Genomic DNA, 21,607 nt, shown 5'->3' on the forward strand with positions numbered 1-21,607 from the left:
TCAAGAAAAGCATCCTGCTCCTTGGGAGCCAAAGAATGTCATAAAACTAAAATATAGTCTAGCCTTATGACGCTGTTTATATTACAGTAACATGATGCATTGCGAGTGTCAAGGAAAGCTACTGTGCATGCTCCTCACAGCAGCCAACCCATGAGTGGGGCCATGTGTATATGTCAGGTTGTTAGAATGGCGTGTATGAATTGCTGTGTGAATATATATATATATATATATATATATATATATATATATATATATATATATATATATATATATATATATATATATATATATATATATATATATATATATATATATATATATACATATATATATATATATATATATGTAACGTAAGAAGGTAGCGATAGTTAGGAGTTAGTAGTAGAGGTCGAGAAGGAAGAAGTGAAAATGGAATAAACACGGAGTATGAGCCAGGCCACGTCTCCGATTCATCATAGCGTCACACAAGTCGACAGGACGCTATGATGAATCGGAGACGTCGCCTGGCTCATACTCCGTGTTTATTCCATTTTCACTTCTTCCTTCTCGACCTCTACTACTAACTCCTAACTATCGCTATCTTCTTACGTTACAGGATTCCCCCTCCCCCCGAAAGAAGTCGCGTCAGATGAACACGAATGAAAACTGAACATGCACGGCTTAGAACTGAACACTGTCAAAAAGAGAAGATCATTCCAAGTCCGAGGAAGTTTCCGTTAACACACTATAGCTTCACAGGAGAGGACAGCAATCCTGGGTATCAAGTACAGCTCTGGAGGGCGAGGCTGGCTGTTGCGCTCTGGACAACATAAGCATGCTTTGAGCGTGAAATCAGATGGAAACACAGCCGGTATTCTTGCGATGAATGAACGTGGTGTGATGGCTTTGAAGCATTGGCTGGATGATTTGCGCAGGTGTCGTGCTATTTGTCTTGATTGGAACCCATGCATCGCCACCCGTTTGCGTGCTTGTTGACCGAGGCTAGTGCGGTGATTTCTGCGTCCTTGCGGAATACAGGGTAGGGTTCGGCGCCTTTCTCGACGTTGTATGTCGTGTTGCCTGAGTCTTGATCTCGACTGAAGAAAGCTTACTCGACGTTCCTTGGGAAAATATCTTGGATTCGATGCTTTCTTTGTTTCGAGTGAGAAATCTTGAATATGTCGTTGGCTTGGTTGACACGTTTGTAAACGGCTTTCCATAAACCGCGTGTGTTCTTCCGAAGATGATTCCATTCGTCGTCGTCCTTGTTGGTATAGCCCTTGGAATCTCTGTTGTTCTTGGACTTGCTGGAATTGATGATGTTGCTGCGAAAAGACTTGAGGTGGCAGCCCTTTTTTACCATGACACTGACTTTCTGGGCAATTGAATGTGGTGTCGAGTGGGCAGGTAGTAGTCTCTAGGCTGTTGTGCTGCATTTCGGGTAATGAAGGTAATGCTTCAGAGTTGATAGATACATCATCAGGGGCTTCTTCACTGTTCGCTGCGAGTGGTTCTTGCGTCTGAATCTGGATGGTAGGTTCAGGGCTTGGCTGAGTATTCTCCGAGCTCCACAGCTCTATCCCGACCATTGTGAGCGTGCTAGATGTGAGGTGGGCGTTGTGAGCGACGAAAGAGCCAAGTGGCGGAAAACCAGGAGGTAGCCCAATTGTGCTGGATGGAAAATAAGCCGATCCAATGTGTGAAGACTGATTTTCCCTCTTTGAGTCGTCATGGCGTTGTTCGGCATTTTCCTCATGTGTCAGCTGGTCTACCATGAACAAGGCGTCCTTATGACACAAATAGTGACCGTTAGGAGCCTTTGAAGAGCTGCGTCGTAGAAAACCAGGTGGTGGACCATGTATGCCAGACGAAGCATGAAAGGCATCAGTAGGGTGAGCGAAGTCTCATGTCGTATGTTCAAGCGATGACTTCGGAAATGCTGACTTTCGCGCAGAAGGGATGCGCGCTTGACGGTTAGGTTTTTCCGAATATACGCATGGCCTTCTGTAAGTAAACGCATGTGCCACTTCGTCTTGAGGCACTTGTCGATTCACGCTGGACTTTCGAATGCATGAGGACTGCTTAGGAAATTGACGATAGTGTGCAGTTGTCTCTAGATGGTTGCCAATGAGTAAGTCTTGGTCATAATCATTAAAACGGGTAATCATCTCCTCTTTGATTTTTTGCCATGACTCGTCGTTCTCGAAAATGTGAATCAGGTAAAATTTGAATGCCTCACCAGTGACGTAGTCGCTGAAGTTCGTAACCATCTCCCGTTCCGACCAGGATGCAGCGGCGGCGTGGACCTCGAATAGGTTGAACCAGTCCTGTACGGGTCCGTCGTCCGCTGATCCAGTGTACTTGGGGATGTCGAGGTCAGCCGATGGTTCTGTCGTGGTGCTGGTCGTTGTCCTTCTAGGCGATGATTCGGTAGTCAATGTATGGGCAGGGTGTCTTCTGTAGAACTGCGTCGATGCTGAGCGACTGATGAAGGGGCAGACAGGTCTCCATCCTGTCGACTTGTGTGACGCTATGATGAATCGGAGACGTGGCCTGGCTCATACTCCGTGTTTATTCCATTTTAACTTCTTCCTTCTCGACCTCTACTACTAACTCCTAACTATCGCTACCTTCTTACGTTACATATATATATGCACCTGCAGCAATGTTTTTCAGTGTTCTGCTGTAACAATGCTTCAGAAACAGGCGGGAACTCTGGATTAGTGTCCACCGTGTAAATTTACAGGTGATTTTGCGGGTACATTTATAAAGTACATGTAGCTATAGTTCGTAGTATGCTCCATGTAAATTAACTGATACTTTTAATGTGCTGAACCAAATGGCAGCCGGTAATGTGATCTAGAGTCTGCAGCCTACATTTCCTTGGCGGAAAATCTTCGACTGCAGATCCAGCAATTTTCTCTCGTACACTGGGGCCACTTTAGATGCCAAGCGTGTTATGGTCGAGTTCAATGCTGTGTGCGGCGTGACCACCCTTGCTGCGCATGCGCGTCCCCTCCCCGTCTCTCTTTTCTCCTACACTCCCCCTTCTCTCGACTCGCACCATCGACGCAAGCAGCATCTGATAGCGAGTTTCTTGATAAAAAAAAAATGACTGCTAGCACTGCCCAACCGTTCACTGGCCACCCCGTATTAGGCACTGGATATTGACCTCCAAGGTAGTGCTGGTGATAGATTTCTCTTGTGCGTTGTTGAACAATGAAAATGAGCAGAGTGCGCGTTATACTTAGTTAAAAATGTACTGAGGGTCTCTGCATTTAATAAGAGTCTTGTGTCTCTCACCCATTAGCAGTGATTGGCATGGTACAGAAAGAAACACCGGTCCATCACTGCGTGCTTAGCGCCTCGTCCCCAGGTTGATCTCCTGCGCAACGCCACGATGAGAGCCAGCGTCCACGGCGCCGCCTGTGTAAGCGTTAGCGCCCGCTGCTTCACACGTATGCATGGTTCCCTTTAGTGGGAGAGAGCAATTTTTCTTCCACCATCAGTTTGTCTATCGGCGCAGATCGCAGACTGCGCAGCTCGTAAGCAGGAGCCGTACATTAGGAATAAGCCCTGCATGCCTTACCAAATGCATCGCATACTACGAGATTTTAAATATTTATTCCCCATCTGCAGCAGTTAACCTAAACAGCACTGCGCGCGCAATCAAAGCCACGCCACGTCAATGTATCTATATAACTCGGTGACAGCTAAGACATCATGTGCGAAGATGGCACGTGGCTAAGTTACTCAAGGACTCATGCAAATTCAACTTGCGATCAACCAGCTATAGTTCCCAAAGTGAGCAATTAAAGAAATGTAACAGCTATTATCACATCAGGTATTGCCTCTCACTCACATAATAGCCTGTCAAATGTGAGCAGCTTTAATACACCAACAGGTGCGTACGACGAATAAGGCATATATCCTTTGATTGCTGCACATCATTTACTTATAGGCTTTACCGCAACGCTTTCGCAATGCAGTGAAGCTTAATCATCTTTTGGTAATTGTCTTTTTGTCTGTTTGAAAAGGACTCGCCAAGATGCATACTTGGCCTGAGCAGTCGCAAATGCTTATTTTTGTTTGATGCACAAGTGGCCTGTACATGCGTTCATTTCGTATCATGTAATGCTCTTCTGCTCACGCTGGCTTTACCGCAGTGCTTTTTCCATGCGGTGAAGCTTGATCATAGTTTGGTATTTGTCCTTTTGTTTGCCTGAAACGGACGTGCCAAGATGCATATTTGGCCTGAGCAGTCGCAAATGCTTATATTTGTTTGATGCACAAGTGGCTTGTGCATGCGTTCATTTCGTATCATGTAATGTTCTTTTGCTCACGCTGGCTTTACCGCAATGCTTTCGCAATGCAGTGAAGCTTGATCATAGTTTGGTATTTGTCCTTTTGTTTGCCTGAAACGGACGTGCCAAGATGCATATTTGGCCTGAGCAGTCGCAAATGCTTATATTTGTTTGATGCACAAGTGGCCTGTGCGTGCGTTCATTTCGTATCATGTAATGCTCTTCTGCTCACGCTGGCTTTACCGCAGTGCTTTTTCCATGCGGTGAAGCTTGATCATAGTTTGGTATTTGTCCTTTTGTTTGCCTGAAACGGACGTGCCAAGATGCATATTTGGCCTGAGCAGTCGCAAATGCTTATATTTGTTTGATGCACAAGTGGCTTGTGCATGCGTTCATTTCGTATCATGTAATGTTCTTTTGCTCACGCTGGCTTTACCGCAAGGCTTTCGCAATGCAGTGAAGCTTAATCATCTTTTGGTAATTGTCTTTTTGTCTGTTTGAAAAAGACTCGCCAAGATGCATACTTGGCCTGAGCAGTCGCAAATGCTTATTTTTGTTTGATGCACAAGTGGCCTGTACATGCGTTCATTTCGTATCATGTAATGCTCTTCTGCTCACGCTGGCTTTACCGCAGTGCTTTCACAAGGCAGTGAAGCTTGACCATACTTGCTTTTACGTGCCTTGCGACTTATCAAAGTTTTGTAATAGCTCAACTGTTGACGCTAGAAGTGATGCATTCTATGTGAAAGTTTTATACTTAACTTCGGGGATTCATGTTTTCATAAAGTTTTCACAATATATCAGTAAGGTCGAGTTGGAAACTATGCATTTTTGGAAAACGCCCACGAACACGACGGAGACACGAGATTAGAAAGACTCAGTACTTCGCCTTTGTCTTGTCCCTCCGTCGTTTTCACGTTCATTTTCAAAGTATCTATCAAAATGCTGACAACGCTGTTTCACTGCCAGCAACCTTTGGCGTGTAAGAAAGGGAGCTAAATTTTCTCTCAGCCTGTAAACCAAGCAATTGCGGCTACTCGATGTGCGATAAATAAAAGACCAAAATTAAGAATGACCAGCTGATGTTGATAACAGGTGCTCATAGCAGCACTTTTTTGCTGTGCACTTGAATTCCTGTCTTATGTAATGTTATGGTCCGTGAGTACACAATGACACTACTACAACCAAGAAAAATTTTACTAACATTTATTTGTAAAATAACTGCTACAAAATAGAATTCTGATCCCCTTCTTAGTAGTTGCATAATTTAGCTAGAAGAAGACAGCATCATCCAACTTCCTGATGACTTGACAACAGGGTGAGTCCACAATGTACTGGACCTGTACAAGATGAAGAAAACAGACGAAAAAAACAACAGATAAATCAAAGAGTTTAAAAAATGGCACCTGAAACTTTCAACTTGCCCACCACAGCAGTGAAAAGACTCCTGTTGTCATATGTATTTTCTGCCTGTTGGTCCGCGGGCACAAGTGCCAGTCTTGTTTATTAATAGAAGCTGCTTAGCATCACTTCATTGCAAGACTTTTCTCTATCCGCCACCCGAGAACGCGCTCTGTAGCGGTCAGGCTCCGCCGAGAGACTTGTGGCAGTGTGACGTTAATGTGGGCAATATATACACAGACTTTGGTTGCTTAATTTGTAGCAAACTCATTGTGAGCAAATTTCATAGTTGCATTCATAAAATATTTGAATGTTATATTGTAATATAACACTAAAATGCTGAGGCTTTAGAGCATTACAAACTCAGCCTGCCTACATTAACAATCCCAGTGCCACAGGCATGCAAGAACTGCTTGCATAATCATGAATCAACTAAACCATTTTGATATATTTACAGGTTTTCAAAAATGACTATTTTTGAAAATTTTATATTCATATTTTTCTCTTAAAGGGCAAGTTACTGTTGCTGAAAAGAAAAAAAAGCAAATCATATACAATATCTGATACTTTTTGTTTGCAGTTTACAGCTGCACATGGTAAAAGGCTGCATGCATGAGTATTTGCTGTGTGCCATTCATGGTATTATTTATTTCCGAAATCCTTATTCAATTGACATTTAGTGATCAGCCTATAAATTTTCTTGTTTTTTATTTTTTATTCCGTGCATTAGATATGAATATATTTTAGTTCAGGAAAATTTGCTCAACAAAGGGAAGTTTTCTACTTTTGGCAAAAAAAACAAAACAAAGCAAGAACTAGTTCTAGAACTTTTATGAAAGAGACAGGTGTGAGGTTTGACGTGATGAGAAGTCAATAAAGAAGGAATGCCACAGAAAGGATTGCCTCAACAAAGGAATTTGGTTCGTTGGGGTAACATACATTTGGCAATGTTTTTATGTACTTCTAGTTAACGCTCCACCACTAGCTTACAACAAGGAAAAAAAATAAAGTGGTGCATGCAGAAAGTTAACTCATCACATAATGTGAAAATTTGACCCAGAACAAGAGAAGGAACAAAGACGAGTGCTCACCTCCAACAAGATTTATCTTGAAGAGCAAACATATATACTCTTGAAATGCAAAAAATAGACAAATCATTCAAAAAGCCCACAACTGCCATGCACGAAAACCTTACATCCTCAGCAAAGACAATTCATTTTGACAAATCCCTAGAGACAGAGTGAGAGAAAGTACTGATGCAGTTCAGCTCTAGTCTACAAATCTTTTTCGCCACGACAATTTCTCTTGTAGTTTTTTTTTTCCCAATGATAATGGTGTCACACAAAAGTGGTTTGGAGCCACACCTGCTACAGTGCAAGGCCAAGAAACGATTGCGACCATTCTTGAGGTTACAAGGGTGTTTATTGCAGCACGTGTGGCTGCAAAATGATTTTGCGGGACATCATTATTGCTGGAAGAAAAAACAACAAATAAAATGACAAGAGAAATTATCGAGGCAAAGAGGATTTGTAGACTAGAGCTGAACTGCATCAGCACTATGTCTCGGGCTTTGTCAAATTGTCTTTTTTGAAAATGTAAGATATTTATTTGCGCATGGCAGTTGTGGGCGTCTTGAATGATTTGCCTGATTTTCACATTTCAGGAGTATATATGTGTTTGCTCTTCAAGATAAATGTTCTTGGAAGTGAGCACTAGTGTTTGTTCCTTCTCTTGTCCTGGGTCAAATTTTTGTGCTATGTGATCCGTTATGCATTACCAACATGCCTAACTTCATACTTTCGATCCCTGAAGTCAGTCCCTAAAGGGCCACTCACCAGGTCCCATAACAAACTGTGGAAGTTGTGTATCTAACGGAGAGCATTATACCCCAAAAAGTTTTTCAATCGATTCATTACGAGCTGAGAAAACAGTTTCTTCTTTTTTTAACAGCAGGAAACAAGGATGAAAGGAGGCAAGCTCAAAACCCTTGCCACTCCCCCGTGTAGCCTTCACAAGCCAAATCTCTTTCCTACCCTCTCCAGCATCCAACTAAGAGGTCACGTGCACATGACGTGCTCAAACAAGCCCAACCCTCGAGCGCGCGAGCGGTGTTTTTTTGTTGACCAGCATTGTATTGTGTCTACTGCCTGTTTTTGCGACATTGTTTGGAAACGCTGGCTTTGATGCGGTTGAAAATATGAGCATAATGAGTGCTCGAATGCGCAGGGCAATTAATTTCTTTTCCAGGACAGGAGTCTGCTTGATGCAGTAACCGCGGAGACACAAACGCATGCGAAACGCCAGCACATTAGCTCGGCATCTCGTTGGAATTCACGGCGAAAAAATGCAAAAGACAAACGCATTCTTCTATTGCGTCTCAATATGTATCCCAAGTTTTATTAATCTCTTCAAGCAACAAATTACATTAACTACGCATGTCACGTTAAATAATTTCCGTCATGTCACGTGCCACTGTTGGCAGCGTCAGAGCACAGTCGTATACATATAGGACCAACGTCACTGCACTGCTGTGTATGTAGGGCGATTCATACTTGCACATCATAACCTCCTTCTCTGGGGGCGCGACCCAAAAAAAAGGGGGAGAAGCGTTCGTTTTGAAATTTGACCCATTTCCACGTCGCATAGAGTTGCAATGTTTGGCAGACGTGACCATAAACTCCCGATGTACGCATTGCACTTGTCAGCTCAAAATCGCCAAACCCGGTGAGTGGCCCTTTAAAGAAAAGCAAAAATTAGACGAGGAGACATGAAGAATGCTTAGAAATTTTGCCATATGTCTACACCAAAATGGAATGCTATTATTAATTAGAAGAATGTATCTTTTCCTTGGCAACCAGCAAACATGACTGAGAACAGACGAATACTTTTTTGTCCAAGTTAGCTGCTAAAGAGCCGAGACAAGCTCCGTGAAATCCTCTTGAACAACTTGCACAAGTAATGTCCAATACTACCCCACTATATTGTGGTTGCCGGCAGACACAATGTAACTTGTAAATACTATCTCTCGGCTGTACGCGAGCAGCCATGGAGTTTATGAGGGGAAAGTCTTCGATCATACCATTCTGTATGCATTGCAGCAATTGTTTGCGTAGCATAACTTGGTTAAGGTTCAAAGTTTCTGGTTTTCTGCCTGACGCTATATAATACATGTTGGCAATTGCAAACAAGCCACAGTCAAGTGTGTTGCACTGGTTTTGTGCCTTCATTGTTTGAATGGTTAATGTTGGCGATTGTAAATTTAGAATATGACAGATTTGCCTAACAGCGTCAGGAGGAATATCTTGATCAATTGAATCATATATGAAGACTGTTTTGTCCGCACCAACATTTGTTACTGTAAGCCAATGATTGGGGTTCTGAACATGCAAGATTTGAACGAAAGGGCCTTTGATTTGAGTGAATTGTAAACATCGGCCCAGTAAGACATCTTGAAAGCCGACACAAGTAGGATACTTTTTCTGAATTAAATACTGTGCGACATTGATTACGCTATCTGATATGGAGGTGCCCTGTACCAGAACATTTAAATCTGCATCTGAAAGAGAATACAGTTTGTAGACATTTAGCATGTCTACTTTAACAGTTGCAAGGCCTACCTTTTTTACTTGATTTGGGAAAAATTTACGCTTGACAGCTCTCACTTTTTTTGGCCGCCCCCTTCTTGCTTTAACCAAAGGTACCACAAGTTTTGTACTGTTAGAATGCCCAAGATAACTTGTGGCAGTAGTTTGTGCTAACTGAGCTGGTGCAGCCTTTATGGCTGCTGAAGTTTGGTTACGAGGAAATGTGGTTAAATTTCTGAAGAAAGCCTCGCAGGACGAAAGTTTTTCCATTAACTCCTTCTCACCACAATTAGATAATACGTTAGCCACGGTTTTTGACATTTCGCAAAGACTCTTATAAGCATAAGTATACTTCTCTTGTGCAGTGTCAAGCTTCACACAGGGTGGTGACTGAATGCTGCTTGTTACCACTGGTGTGGCACTAGTGGTTGTGCAGCTGTCACTCAGGAAATGATCCTTGCACCACCTGTCTGGTATGCAAGCCTTGTCGAAAAGATCTCGCTTAGTAAAGTCACGCACTGCTAAAATATGTGCACAAGGCAGAGTGTACTGGTTATAAAAAGCACATGTGCAAGAAGCCAAGCACAATGAAACACTGTACAGTGATCTTGGTGAAACTACAACATAAAAATTAGGAGTGGAAGTGACTTGATAACTTACATTTTTAAACTTCTCATACGGCTCTAGTACTTTACTTGTAGCCTCAGAAGTGCAATTACGGGACAATTTTAGCTGAAATGGGTCATTGAAATCATTTATGTTTAAATTCAGCTTCATTTCTTTAAGCTTAGAGAACTGTAGAGATAAAGAATCATTATCAATGTAACCTACCAATGCTTCTATTGCTTGAACCAAATGCATGCTTGAAGAGAGATAATTTTTAATCTTTTGATTGTGGCACTCAATGCAATTATTAGTATTATTACCAAATGTAGGAAGGGCTTGCCGATATGCATGTACCCACATTTCCTTACACAAGTGCCAGTTATGCATATAGTAAGAAATGAAATCTGTGCAAGTCATAGCTTGGAGGTTAGCAAGCTTATCGAAGTAGTCTTGCTCAGTGGGGGAATAAACTAAGCTTTTTAAGAGAGGAAGCAACTGATCACGTTGCTGTCTAGCTTTTTCATTAACCTTTTGCTGGAAACAATGCAACACATGCCACGTACACAAAAGTATGTTAGAATTAGGAAGAATACTGGTTAAAATGTGCAGTTCATTGAGATCTTTATCAATCATCACTACTTTGCAAGGAGACACAACAAATGGGTTGAAATGTACAAACTTTGTGAACATGGGCTCAACAATTTCAGTCGTCTCATTTCGTAAGAAGGCATAACAGACAGGTCTCCCACGACCACGACCATCTTGAACTAATATAGAGTAAAGAATATAACCCTCAATATTCACTTTATACGTTCCATCAATAAATAGAATCTCTGGATACTTTTCCAAAATCTCACGCATGTGCGTTGTTTGAAGAAGTATGAATTGCAGGTTATTATTTTGATTCATTTCATAGTGAATAACCCAGTTTGGATTATTTTTTAGCAAGGTCTCTACCTTCTCTAAAACCATTTCACCATGAGCCTGCCCATTGCGGATAGGAATAGAAAATCGTTGCTTGTAATTATTAATGTCCTTTGTAGTTAACTTCTTACCAGTTTTTTGCTCGACCAAGTTTTTAAAATCCTTTGCGCCTATATTACATTTAGCTAAGTCAAAGAATTCTTCTTTTTCTCCATGATTCAGGAGCCTCTTCTGAGGATACAAATCATAATATTCTGTGGGATGGTTATGCTTAGCTTGTAGTTTAGTTATCTTGTAGTGCAGAGTAGGCGATTTACATAGGCTTACCGATACTGTCATTTCACAGCCAGTACCATTGTAAGCTTGCTTTGGTCGCTTTCCTATCCCCCTGGGCTTTATTGTGCGACCGTGAATGCAGCTATATTTAATCCTAATATACTCGAAGTCCTTATCTTCTGATGTGAATGGACTTTTATTACTCTTATTTATCATGACTACATGCCTGCCCTCCCTGCACCACTCATCAAAGCTTTTCTTAAAAGAAGGAAAGTTATCAAATGTTGCATTTAAATAAACTTTGCTACCCCCACCATATAGTGTATTTACTGGGTTATTGAGGACGGTTGGGTTGGCACCAGTGTTTACACAAATAGCCTGGGCACCAAGGCTGACAGGCCTGCTTCTGGATGTCAAAGCAGCCTCACAATACTTGTACTGCACAGCTGCAGTGCACCCAGCTTCCATAGGGTCACCAGCCTCTGTGCCAGGATCGCGCTCAATTCGCATGCAATCCCGAGTCAGTGCTGGTAGATGGCTTTTGCAGACAGAAACCTCGTTCACAGCGTCATTCGTGACAGATTCACAGTGAGTCGTGGAACTAACTGAGCAGTCTTTCAACTGCTTGCTAGGAACACGCTGCACCTTTTTAAAACTATCACGAATGACGTTGTGCGAGACACTGGCTCGTCCTTCAGGCTTTCTACCACAGACAGCGGAAGAAGCAGACTGAATCTGTTTCTGGCTCACAACTGCTGTCATAGGTGAAGTGGACCTGATGGACTTGGCAGCTGTCACAGCAAGAACTTTGCCTTCACTGTCTGCACACAGTTTAGAGCTCTGTTCTTGCTTGTGCAGTGCCGCAGCCTTCCGCCGGCTCTTCTTTGACTGCACCAGTTTCCACTCACTGTCGCCACACTGGCCGACAGCCTGTGGCACAGCTGCTTTTCCAGCACTGGCCTCCTCTTCCCCCACAGAAGAGCGCACAAGAGCACTCTCATGCTCCTGTGAGGCTCTCCTTATTTTCCTGTCACAAGTGGTGCTTGCACCTCGACTAGGGATCATTGGCTGAATAGGCCTCTCCCCAGTGTTTCCCTTGCATGGTACACTTGTGCCATGGAAAATGGGGGAAGGCAGGCTGTCCCAGGTCCACCAAGCCTTGCTTCCCTTGCAGCGAACGCGGACACCGCCAACGAGCGTAAAGCCAATACCATGAATGGTACTGGCCAGTTGGTCAGTGTCGTGTCTCTGCATGAGAGCACTGCTGGTTTTCCAGACAGGAGCTGGTGCAGCGGAAGGTCCACCTACTGCTGGAGAATATTGAACTGCATGCATACCAAGTGCTGAAAAATCGACTTCCAAGTTGATGGAAAAGTGCTCCTGCCGAGCCCACCCACTCCATGCAGATGCCTTGGACTCCTTGTAGGACTGTTGGATGTGTCTCCTCTCTAGTTGGGTGGACAAGGCACAGGCCTCACGGTACAGGAAGTATGCCAGCACCTTGTTGCCAAGCCGGCTGGGGTGGACACCATCCCGGCTCAGGAATCCAGACCAGCTGTCCACAAGACTATCCAGGATAGTGAAGCCCCTCTCCAGGCAAAGCTGTGCGAGTGCGGCATTCACATTCCTGTAGTGGTCATTCAAATGACAAACATCACACAACTGTTCTTCCCCTTGGCGGTACCGATTCTGCCCCCGAGGAAGAATGGCAGAAAAAGCTACATGCAACGTGGGATTGCTTTCGATGATTCCCTGAGCGAGCTGGCGATATTTGTCCATACACATGTTGACACTGTCAACAGTGTTGTTCGTGCCAACATGTACAATGACAACATCAAAACTGGCCAGCTTGTCAGCAATCATTGAGAGCAAGTGCTCAATCCTTATTCCTCTGTGTGCGGCAACGCTAACAGACAAGCCACGGCGCGATGGGAAATACTGGTCGACGTATTTCACCATTGAATCGCCCGCTACTAACACACGCGTCATGTTGCGCACACTTTCAATTCAGAATTACACCATGAAAAAAAAAGAAACTAGAAAGTGAATATTTAGTCTAAAACACGGCTGTCAACTACGCAAATGCACTACGACACAGATACGAAGCACGTTAACACGGATGACCAAAGAAAGGGCCACGCACAGATACTGCTAAATCAGCCTATACGCGAAAAATCACAAAAATACGTATTGGGATGGATATAAACAACGTTAGTAAATATAAAATAGCAGTGAAAATAAGCGGTTGAGCTTAGATGAAGATGATGTTCGAGGCTTGCGAATATGTAGCAGAACAAGGCCTGTAGACAGCTCGCAGAAGCAGCAACCAGCCGTACTCCAGCAGCAGCAGCAGCAGCAGCAAGTGAGCGTCTGCTGGCCAGCTGAGCCACGTTCCGATTCGGTAAATTCGAACAACGCGCTAAATCGGAAACGACGTCTGTCATGACAATTTTTGTGACGTCACTTCCGTGCGGCGCAGCAGCCAGTTCTGTGTGGGGATGGCTGGAGCGCCGCGCGGCGCAGCAGCCATTGCCTAAGTAAAAATAATTTGTTTATGAATTCTGCCAGTACGAAATTCCGGCTTGGGTCATCTTGGTTAAGAGCGAACAATCATCTTATGCGTTACCGAAAAATCAAGAACGTTGAAAATAAAATAAATGATAAAAAATTCTAGGTAAGAGTGGGGACCAATCCAGAGTCGTTTGGGTTCCAGTGGTAATCGAACTCGCTTCATTTGCATTGCAAGCGGATGTTCTACCACATGTTCACGCATCAGCTGTCTCTGAGTATACAGTGAAAATAACTTTCTCTGCTTGGAAGTATACAAACACACGCGTCCTGTATATGTGCTTCACAGTGCAACGTGAATTATGGCAGAAATAATGCAAGGGAGAGGCGTTCATTACCAACAACCATCAAGTGGCGTACTAACTCTAGGTGGGGTGGGGGAGGCAAGCCTACGGCACTCGTAAGCCAGAATATATACTTTCCTTGATATTATTGGCTGTTAGATCTCTGTAAGATTATGTGAAACACGGAAAAATGAGCCCTTAAGTATACACTTATATATGTATGTAGAAGTGTATACTTAAGGGCTCATTTTTCCCTGTTTCACATAATCTTACAGAGATCTAACAGACAATAATGCCAAGGAAAGTATAGGGGAAGTCATAAGACGAAACTGTAATCTAAATGTGAAGAAAGAAAAAGGGCTGAAAAGACAACTTGTCGTGGGTAGGAACCGAACCCCAAACCTGTGACTTTCGAATGACGCGTTCGATTCTCTACGACTGAGCTACCACGGCGGCTACCCCCCCCCCCCCCACCCCCATGTCGCTTTATTGGGTATATATGTGAATTTAAACGTGAAAGTGTCAGTCAGCGCCACGAGTTGCCATGGTGGCGAGTGTGGCACACTCTTTTGATCCTCTTTGGCGTCACGTCGCACGTGAACCTATTCCGAGCTGGCAGCTGACCAATAGTGCCTCGTATGCAACCTAAAGGCACGAATTCTGCCAGTACGAGACCCTCGTTAATAAATAAGGAAAAGAATTGTATACTGTAGGGCTTGTTTTTCTATGTTTTGACACAATGTTATTCAGATCCAACAGACAAGAAAGCTAAGCAATATATAGGGGAAGCTATCAGACTGAATTGTAATGTAAATGTGAAGAAATAAAAAATAACTTGCCGTGGGCAGGAACCGGGAAAAAACGAAAAAACGAGCCTTAAGAATATATATATATATATATATATATATATATATATATATATATATATATATATATATATATATATATATATATATATATATATATATATATATATATATATATATATATATATATATATATATATATATATATATATATATATATATATATATATATATATATATATATATATATATATATATATATATATATATATATATATATATATATATATATATATATATATATATATATATATATATATATATATATATATATATATATATATATATATATATATATATATATATATATATATATATATATATATATATATATATATTCACCTGCAGATTAACGGTATTTAGCAGATCCTGCGCGTATGCATCTCTGTGAGCTTATCCTTGGTGAGAAAGAGCGAAAGAGATGGAAACAAGCAGCGCTGAATGTTAGTGTTTCTGTGCGGTGTGAGTTGCATTTATGGCTGTAAAAGACATTTCAATTTGACTGTAAAGGAACTAACCCAAATTTTAATAAAGCCTTCTTAGTGCTAAGAACCATGGTCTTTCTCGTTCTCCCTGGTCCGGTGGGTCATGTTGCGGCCTTCCTCACTGATCTCGAGTGCACTGCTTTATTCGTCGTCTCTTTGAAAGCTGCCGACACCGATTCAATATGTCATAAGCAAGGCTGATCAGATTTATCGGAGACTAAAGCAAAAACCTTTCTTGGTGCTTCCGGTAGGGATAAGCTAAAACATTTAGAAAGATTTGTCGCAATCATCGGCTCTCAGCAGCTTCGACAAAACAGCCGTGATGCTGTTCTTTTTTGATCAAAGAAAATTATTTTTCTGACGCAGAAAATGCTTTGTCCAGTACATAACAAGTTTATTCATTCCCATCTATAACTGCACCGGCCAGTCGAAGAAGTATAAAAACATGAACAAGGGATGTAATACTATAGGGCCCCTGTTCAGCGCTATAGCCTGCTCTGTAGTGGTACAGCAAAGGGCGGAAAGCGTCGCAAAAAGCCTTCAAGAATAGTCATCACTGCTTAAAAGTTGGAAAATTATCACTATATATTGTAACATTCCATCGTAATGTTCTCGTAACAATATAATTGAGTGATTACAGTGGTGAAGAAAAATTTCACCTTAGCTGTTTTCCCCAGCGTTCAGCCGACATAGACGACTGTCAAAAGGGGGGGGGGGGGGGGGGCTCAGCCCCCTAGCTTTTTTCAGTGGGGGGGGGGGGGGCTGCGCTCCCCTTGCTTCTCCCCCCTTCCCAGCTGATACGCCTATGCGACTATCAGAACATGTGATTATCATAATGGCTCAGGGGTTGAAAGCCAGTACCACCCTACAAAAGGCACACACGCTAATGCGCCTATTCCCTTAAAAGGGCCCTGCAACACGTTTTGAGCATGGTCACCAAGTGCTGCCAATCGGTAGGAGAGGCTCCCGACAGCACGCGATCCAGATATTATAGCACAGCACGTGGCCTGGCATTAACAATAAATTATCAAAGTCGGCTAAAAATTGCTTTCTCTTCTCTCAACAAATCACGCAATAAGCCCAAAACTAACTCGTAGTAAGCCCATCAATCTGAAATCAGCCGATTTGAACGTGCGCCCTCAGTCTTTACAGTGATCGCCGCGGGAGGCCGTCACTTGTCCACGCGTGCGCGCGTGATCGCACTGAAATATCAACGTATTAAAAGAGAGAGAGAGAGAGCAAAAGTGCTCAAGGTTACGATGCCCACGTGACATATTTTGTTTGCCCCTACCACACCTCCCTGCTTCCAGCGCTTTCGTCGAGCCCAGAGAAGAGAGAATGCGATCGCAGCTTGTGACAATTTTAAATACGAAGCATTTCTTAGTAAACTTCGGTGACTTTGAGCGTATCTGTCTGTCTATCTATCTATCTATCTATCTATCTATCTATCTATCTATCTATCTATCTATCTATCTATCTATCTATCTATCTATCTATCTATCTATCTATCTATCTATCTATCTATCTATCTATCTATCTATCTATCTATCTATCTATCTATCTATCTATCTATCTATCTATCTATCTATCTATCTATCTATCTATCTATCTAGCCGCTTAGGCTTGGGTGCTCCCGTGGTCACCCCCTTGGCTTGGCGTGAACCAAAATTAGCATGGGAGGGTAGGATGGTTTGACGAATGTGATGCGCTGGTCAAGACATGAATATTGTCACAATCTCGTCGCCTACGTCGTCAAACACTTCCCGTCAGACAGTGGCACATACTCACGGGTGGGTATGTGCCGCTGGTAAGCGGCTATGTGCCACAGGTGATTGACACTTAGTGTCTACTCTGGTACGACGAGAACACACATGGTCCATTTTAACACGTGAGCTTTAAGCAATACCCAACATCGGTAGCGCCCACCCAACGAAAGCATAGAACAAATGTCAGTGTTAAGAAAAACCTGACATGGGCAGCGTTGGCCACCCGACGAATGCAAATAATAAATTACAGGGTCTCAGCCGGAATCTAACCCAAGAATTCTGCGAGGCAGTCAAGCATTCTACCACAGAGCTACGCCAGGTCTCTGAACTACTTTTCAAATAGACGCTAATCTTCGTGAAACGTCAATAGCGGTTGCAGTGCTGCCTACCCAATATTATAGACATTACATATGTACTCCTTTCATACAGCCGTCACGTCAGGTTAGCGTCAATTGTGGTGACGTGCCATGTGCTGAAATTGATTCAAATAGCAGTATCAAGGGCCAGCATCTTCGCGAGTATCAGCGATCAGCCTCTGGTGTTGCTAAAACACATTTCCCGCTGACATCGTTGTGCAAGTGGAAAGCTGGTAATATAAACATCTGCAATTGTTTAACATACGTCTTTGCGTGCAACATTTGTACATATATTTAGCGTCATTTCATGACATGTCGCTCAAAAAAAAATGCAACATGGTCACCTTCCCTCCGCGTGCTTCGAATAAAGTTGATTCCCATGCAGGTACGTGGGATCTGCCGAATTTTTTTTTTGTAGCTCCACTCGTACTGGTAGGATTCTTGAAATTTTTGCGGCGTTGAGTTTGTGAGGCAATACCCTTCTCCAGTGAGTTATTTCGTGGTTACTCAAAAAAGTGTTTCAGGTCCCCTTTAAGGCCACGTACTGGGTTAATTTCAAATTCGAAAAGGTTTCATGCCCTATGTGTTTTAAATACGCACTAAGAACAGCATGTCGCTATCGCGTTCAATACTACAGGTCTCTAATTTATGGTCCCCTCATCTAGAAAAAGCAGTTCGAGTGGAGAGAAACCGAAGCCTACTACGTAGCAAGCAGCTGGCGTGCAACCAAATAGTCAGGTAACTGCTTTAAACTCCTTTAGAAAAAATACAAATAGATAGTTAGACGAGCCTTCTTAACACATATGCTATTGCATGGGAGGAGCGTACAATCACGCCATGCGTCAACACGTAAGAACTGCCAAATGAGTCGTTGTTTTAAAGGCCCACGCATTACAAAGCGCTCAGCCAAAGTCAATAGCAGCGTAGGTTGCCGTTGCCCTAACCGACACGTAGTAGACTTTTCCTTAATTTGCCAAAGGAAGAACTATAGCATAGTAAGGCATTTTTCAGTGGTACTTGCAGTAGACATTTTAAAATTGTTTGAAGCGACAAATGTTACGCGTGTTAACACTGGTTTTATTTAGGCATAGTTGAAGCTTCCACTGAAAAGTCACGCTAGAAACTGATGAGGCGACACACATAGAACCCGGCAACGCTATCGATTCTACACTTGAAGGCAAAGCTCAAGTGCCACGATAGTTTTCTTCATATATAAATTACCACACGTGCACCAACATAAACAACTTTCACGCACAGAAAGCAGCACCGAAAGGAACAACACCCATGAGTGTTCAATCAATACTGCAGTGTGAGTATATATGATATAATGTCCAAGACACAAGTCCCTTGTTCAGATTAATGAAGGGTTCCATCTCGATGTTCGTATACGACAGAAAAGTTTTCTTTTGTCGTTGGGGATTCGTTGGCCGTGTTGAAAAGCCGTTCATCAAGTGCTTTAGAATCTGCCGTATTGTACGTAAATAAGATTAAACTGAATAGTGGTAGTATAGGGGTTATTGCAGGCTCAGCGGGTGCTACACGAATGTATCGCTGATTGTACGTCTATTATCTATTCGCATGACAGTCCTTATCGGTGTGCTGGCTGTTGAAATGAATGGCAATAAAACTCTAGACCGATATGCGCGGATATAACTAGCCTGTGAAACAGGAGCCTGGCCAAACGCAACCGTCGCAGGCCCCGGACAGGTGCCTTAGCGGCACCCGATTACATTACGCGTAGGTCCTTTTCACTGCCATCCACGCAGCCGGTCGTTAAAAGAGAATTGTTGATAGAGGCCGGTGGCACATACAAGATGCCAAGAGGTTGATTGAGCCATGGAGCAGCTAAAGTACACGCGACGAGAAAAACACTCCAAATAACTAGCTCGCAGCATTGTAGTATGTGAGCGCGTGAACATAAAACATGTCCAAACGTCCGAATCATGCACTGTCCGCATCACAAGGCCTCACTTTCAATTGATAGGGGGAGAGGATGATTTATTTACTGAAAGGCAGAGAGGTATTAGACTGGTACTACAGTATCCTCTGACCTGCCATTCTACTTAGAATTGCATGCACCGTTACGTCGGGGCCTAAGACAATTCATGTGCAGTGGGAAGTCCTTGCGTGGAATTACGGTGGTTAGCACACCGGTACTTTACTCACTTTCTGTCCCTCAAGCGCTGTGATTGGTACCTCGATCTGTCCCATGCGCAATCAACCTGTTCCGCGGTGATCGTTCGCATCTTCCATATACACCATAGGAACACACGCAAGTGGCTCTGTTATGCCGACCAAATCACACAGAGGTTGCAGAACCACCGAACTACATGCGCGCAAACACACACACACACACACACACACACACACACACACACACACACACACACACACACACACACACACACACACACGCACACACACACACACATACACATACACACACAGACACACACACATACACACAAATGCAGCAGCCGCAGCCGGGATTCGATCCCACGACCTGTGTGTCAGCAGCCGAGTACCTTAGCCCACAATGGCGGGGTACGCGTGTGGTCAGAGTGGAACTTGTGCATGAAGTTAGGGGAAGTATGCGTTTGATGTTAGTGAAATTCACAGTGTTCCTCTCGCGAGCAAGACAGTGGTGGTACATAAATAGTGTGTCTAGCTCTGGTGTAGAGTGTTAATGGCGCCTCGGAACGCTTTATGGGCATGGCCAGAAAACACTGCCGATTGGAAGTTGAGGCTCCCGAGAACACGCGAGCTAAATAATACAGCGCAGCACCCTGCCCTAATTTTAGAATAATTTCTCAAGGTTAGCTAAATGTCGTTTTTTTCTTCTGTTTAGAAGCAATGCAACATGCTCATAAATTGCTGTATTGGAGAAACAAGTATCGCCATTCGCTGATTTCAGTATTGCATGCTCGGGAGTTTCTGGACCACCACAGGAAGCCATGACTTATCTGTGCGTGCAAGCGCCATCGCACTGAGAAGCCGCGCGTTCGAAGAAAAAAAACATAGTTAAGTCAGGAGCCGAGTGTAATGTGTTTACTTTCCCAAACCATCTCTCCCTTTTAGTTTTCAAAGGTTTTGCCCGAAGAAGAACAAAACTAAAAGACTTCATTGCCGCTAAAACAGGGCAACGCTGCATGGTCGCGTCCCTATTCCAAGGCACCGCTGGCTCTCACCATCCTTTCAGCCCTCCTGACTAGCCTCCGCTGATCCTCAAGGGCTGGGCTGGACAGCGTTGCCTTCCACACCTCTCTGCTGTTGTCCCTTTCCTGTTCTTCGTTGTGTGCCGTACACTCACGCGTGATGTGGTAGGGCGTCGCTGTGCTTACACACCCCGGATAATATGTCTCTGTATGATGTGTGGTAGCATGCATGCAATCTGTGGATGGTTATGTACGTGTTATTTTGGAGTCGGCGTAACGTCGCAGAATCCGTGGCCCAAAGGTTCTTGTGTGGTGCTGGGTAATGCCTCCCAAATCTCTTTATTATTGAAGGATCCCTTTGTAACTGGGATCGATGGGTGTCGGGCCCTCCACGGTGTTCCCATCGGCAGCTCGGCAAATAGTGAAACCTTGAGCCACCTAATCCGCATAGAGGTTCCCAACAACAGCCTCGTGTCCCGGGGCTCAAGTGATTGTCGGGGTATAGCGTAGGTCCAGCTGACCGCTATTTTGGGGGAGTATCCGGTGTGCCTTGGCACCTATTTTTAAAGGCGGTAGTCTTTCTTGGGGTCCTTCGACGCCAGAATATTGGTCTGTCTGTCTGTCTGTCTGTCTGTCTGTCTGTCTGTCTGTCTGTCTGTCTGTCTGTCTGTCTGTCTGTCTGTCTGTCTCTACATTTGTCTCTTTGTCCGCCCTTAACGGTACCCCAAACGGCACAAAAGTGGCCAAACGATACTCTTAACGGCCGACCCCATCCGCAGCGCCCACCAACATTGCTCAAGATTCAGCGTTCATACTTGTGTGATTGTCAGTTAAAAAGCAATTATTACGCATATCGAGGCACCATAACAACACGTCGATATTCTGTATGTGTGTCTCTTACTAGACAAAGCATACATAAGTAATTATAAGGACCGTAGCGTTTATCACGTTACGCTGAGCAGGCAACGCTTGCACGAAAAGGCAAGTCTTTCCAACGCTTTGCTAAGACGACACGGTGATGGCACCTACCCGCCGCAGGGCGCGTGCCCTTCG

General features: G+C 43.6%; 1 protein-coding gene across 1 annotated transcript; it reads right to left on the reverse strand.

Annotated features, from left to right (window-relative positions):
* Positions 1-5,473: 5,473 nt before the first annotated feature.
* Positions 5,474-13,449, reverse strand: LOC119172471 (uncharacterized). Its single transcript, XM_075887246.1, has 2 exons — positions 12,472-13,449; positions 5,474-5,623 (listed from the first exon to the last, which is right to left on the reverse strand). The coding sequence occupies exons 1-2, from the start codon at positions 13,061-13,063 to the stop codon at positions 5,571-5,573; spliced, it is 645 nt and encodes a 214-aa protein (XP_075743361.1). The 5' UTR covers positions 13,064-13,449; the 3' UTR covers positions 5,474-5,570.
* Between the last annotated feature and the right edge of the window lie 8,158 nt (positions 13,450-21,607).

The sequence above is a fragment of the Rhipicephalus microplus genome, chromosome 1 (genome assembly GCF_043290135.1).
Source record: "Rhipicephalus microplus isolate Deutch F79 chromosome 1, USDA_Rmic, whole genome shotgun sequence".
In the NCBI taxonomy this organism is placed as follows: Eukaryota; Metazoa; Arthropoda; class Arachnida; order Ixodida; family Ixodidae; genus Rhipicephalus; species Rhipicephalus microplus.

Coding starts and splice junctions, on each gene's coding strand:
- LOC119172471 (XM_075887246.1), bottom strand. CDS start 13,063: ATGACGCGTGTGTTAGTAGCGGGCGATTCAATGGTGAAATACGTCGAC. Junction 5,624..12,471: donor GTCCAAGGCATCTGCATGGA/GTGGGTGGGCTC, acceptor CATCTTGTACAG/GTCCAGTACATTGTGGACTC.